The following is a 2,913-nucleotide window of genomic DNA, read 5'->3' as shown; positions in this document are numbered from 1 at the left end:
TTACTCGCGCAAGCCAAAAAAAGTGCGGCTGGCTTGACCGTGAATTTTCAGAGATAGGACTAACCATAGACATATAAATACCTAGACGCCTCATTGGCCGTTTCGGTCCGTTGCTGCGATACGTCAACGCGTCCGCCATATTGGTGCGGGCAAGAGTTCCCTGTAAACAAATGCAATGAACAGGGAGAGCTGCGGTTTTTCTGTATAAAAATATGACAACGTTTGTTTTTATCAACTGATATCAGTGGTTTATGATGTACGTGGTGTACAAAAAAAATCCAGATACTTAAAATCTCGATAGTTAAATTAGATATTAAATAAATTTAACTAAGGAATTATTAGAATAGACAATAACAATAAAATGAGTTGTGTGTAATGAGTAGTACCCTAACAGCATAATAATAGATTGATAATAGCAAATTGTATAATAATAATAATACTATTTGATATTACATTCTAATGTATGTATTGCAAAATGCAAAATGATATAGACAATAAAAAGGTAAATAGGGAGTAATGAATAGTACAATAAGTAAAATAATAACAAATAACACTAAAAGCTATATAATGAGGATGACTGGCGAATAAACCTCTCAGCTGATCTGACCACCTTCATTGTACCTTCAGAAGGAATCATCAGTCCTCCATTGTTTTTCAGTGTAAGCAAGTGGTAGCTCTGATCAAATGACGCAGATACAGCATCTGTCACCAAGCTAGCACGACACACATCACAGGACAGCTTCCTCAAAATCTGACGAACAACAAACCCTGAAATGTACACAAGGGCATTGTCCACAAGGCTCCCAAGACGGGTTGGCAGGTAGTTGTGGTCACACACAAGTGCAGAGATGTTTACAAAAGGGGATGGAATGTCTTCAGATTCTTCTGTTGCTAGAGTCGACGACATCTCAACAGCCGATAGGGACACGGTCTCATTCTGTTCTACCACATTTCCTGAAATGCTTGGTGAGACACCGCACCGGACCATGAGATGGCGGAAAATGCCCTGGAACTGGCCTGCAGTAGGATTGTTATTCCAGCCTCCTAAAAACAAACACACAGACACATTCACAACACTTAAGGAATAGTTCACCCAAAAATGAAAATTTGCTGATAACGCCCTAAGGCCACCCAAGAGGTGTAAGACTTTTTTTATCAGACTAAAAAATCATTAGATGTAGAAAGTCGTATATATATCTTGGCCTCGGTGGAGTAACAGGTAGGTAAACGAGCAGATTGTGGAGTAACAGGTAGGTAAACGAGCAGATTGTGGAGTAACGGGTACGTAAACGAGCAGATTGTGGAGTAACAGGTAGGTAAACGAGCAGATTGTGGAGTAACAGGTAGGTAAAAGAGCAGATTGTGGAGTAACAGGATAGTAATCCAAAGAAAGGCAGTAGATCTTGGGTGAGACAAAGCCGCAGGCATTTAGTAACAGGATAGTAATCCAAAGAAAGGCAGTAGAGCTTGGGTGAGACAAAGCCGCAGGCATTTAGGAGTAAGACTGCATGGGTGTTTGAATCGGGATTTGAATTAATCAAGCATTTAATACTGATATTTGCACTTTTCAAATGATTTTTTTTATATATATTTGCAAATTTCAGAAATCCTTACCTGATGCCCTGATAGAATTGAAGAGGAGCTCCAAGTGATCCTGGCTAAATCGATAGGTGCAGACATATCGCTGAAATTGTAGCAGCTCAGGAATCAACAACATGAGGGTATCAATGTTGATGATGAACCCCATGACAGACAGGTACCTTCAAAAGAAAATGTTTTGTCAATATGTCAGTATTGTCAATATGGCAAAATCAAGATACTCCAAAGGTAGCACTGTAATTTTGCTCACTGAAAGCTGTAAATGGACTTGATCTAACAACAACACAGGGTGACAGGCTGGGGCAGTGACCAATAGATGGCTATAATAATTGAAATTGTGCTCCATTGTAAGATCAGTCAACGAGATTGATAACGGGACAATGATACATTAATTGTAAAATCCGAAATGTTTGGGGCTTTTGGGAAAACATTCAGGATGGCTCCCAAGAAGCCACCCCACTGCAATGTCCCTGGTTGGTAACTGCATTTTCAGAGTACATAAAATTATAAAATGTAAAGTGAATACTGCAAAATGACTGCATGCTCCTTAAGAGTGTAAATTAGTTAAAGATGTTATTTTCATGTTACCAGAGTAGAAACTGAGTCTCTCTTTCAGATCTTCATTTATGAGGTTCTTTCCCTGCAGATCCTCTAGATAGAAGATCACACACAGTCTTCTTTGCCCTCTGTTCCCGGTCCTTTACATTCCTCAACTCGTGCTCTAGACTCTCCACTCTAGCCAAGGCTTCACAGAGTCTGGTCTTTAGACCAGTGGGAGATGCAGGCAATGCATAGGGGTGGTCCTATTAGAGAAAAGAATGAAAATATTTGGAGTAATGTTAATTTCACACGAAACACAGCCTCAGCTGTTTGGGGCATAACTAGTACAATGTTCTGTCAGCTGGCTTGCATTCTTAAACATGTTGGTGTTGAATATGCTTCCCTGGCTGATGCTGACACACACTCACACTCACACACCCACTACCCCTCTCCTCACACACACACACAAACGATCACCCACAAACCCACTGTGATAGCAGTGGGATTGAGGGGAAATTAGGTTAAAGGACTATTCTCATCAAACTTATCTCATCATTTACTCAGCCCCCTTCCATCCCAGATGTGTGAGACTTGTTGATTTGAACACAAATATTAGGATTTTAGAGTTTTTAGATGAGTAGGTTGATAGAATGGAAGGAGACAAATTGTGTAAAAATCTCCAGTTCATGATCAGGCGAACAATGAAAATCATACACATACCATCTGAGATGAAATTAGAGTAAATAAATTACAACAATTTTTCATTTTTGTGAG

At 39.7% G+C, this 2,913-nt stretch overlaps 1 protein-coding gene across 1 annotated transcript; it reads right to left on the bottom strand.

Moving 5' to 3' along the window:
• Window positions 1-553: 553 nt before the first annotated feature.
• On the bottom strand, window positions 554-1,831 carry LOC107667872 (uncharacterized). The gene is made up of 2 exons (XM_016459602.1): window positions 1,615-1,831; window positions 554-1,044 (listed from the first exon to the last, which is right to left on the bottom strand). The coding sequence occupies exons 1-2, from the start codon at window positions 1,745-1,747 to the stop codon at window positions 554-556; spliced, it is 624 nt and encodes a 207-aa protein (XP_016315088.1). The 5' UTR covers window positions 1,748-1,831.
• Between the last annotated feature and the right edge of the window lie 1,082 nt (window positions 1,832-2,913).

This window comes from Sinocyclocheilus anshuiensis, unplaced genomic scaffold, assembly GCF_001515605.1.
Source record: "Sinocyclocheilus anshuiensis isolate Anshui unplaced genomic scaffold, SAMN03320099.WGS_v1.1 scaffold2285, whole genome shotgun sequence".
Lineage (NCBI taxonomy): Eukaryota > Metazoa > Chordata > Actinopteri > Cypriniformes > Cyprinidae > Sinocyclocheilus > Sinocyclocheilus anshuiensis.
Note: the sequence above shows the minus strand (reverse complement) of the source record. Positions and strands in the feature narration are given on the sequence as shown.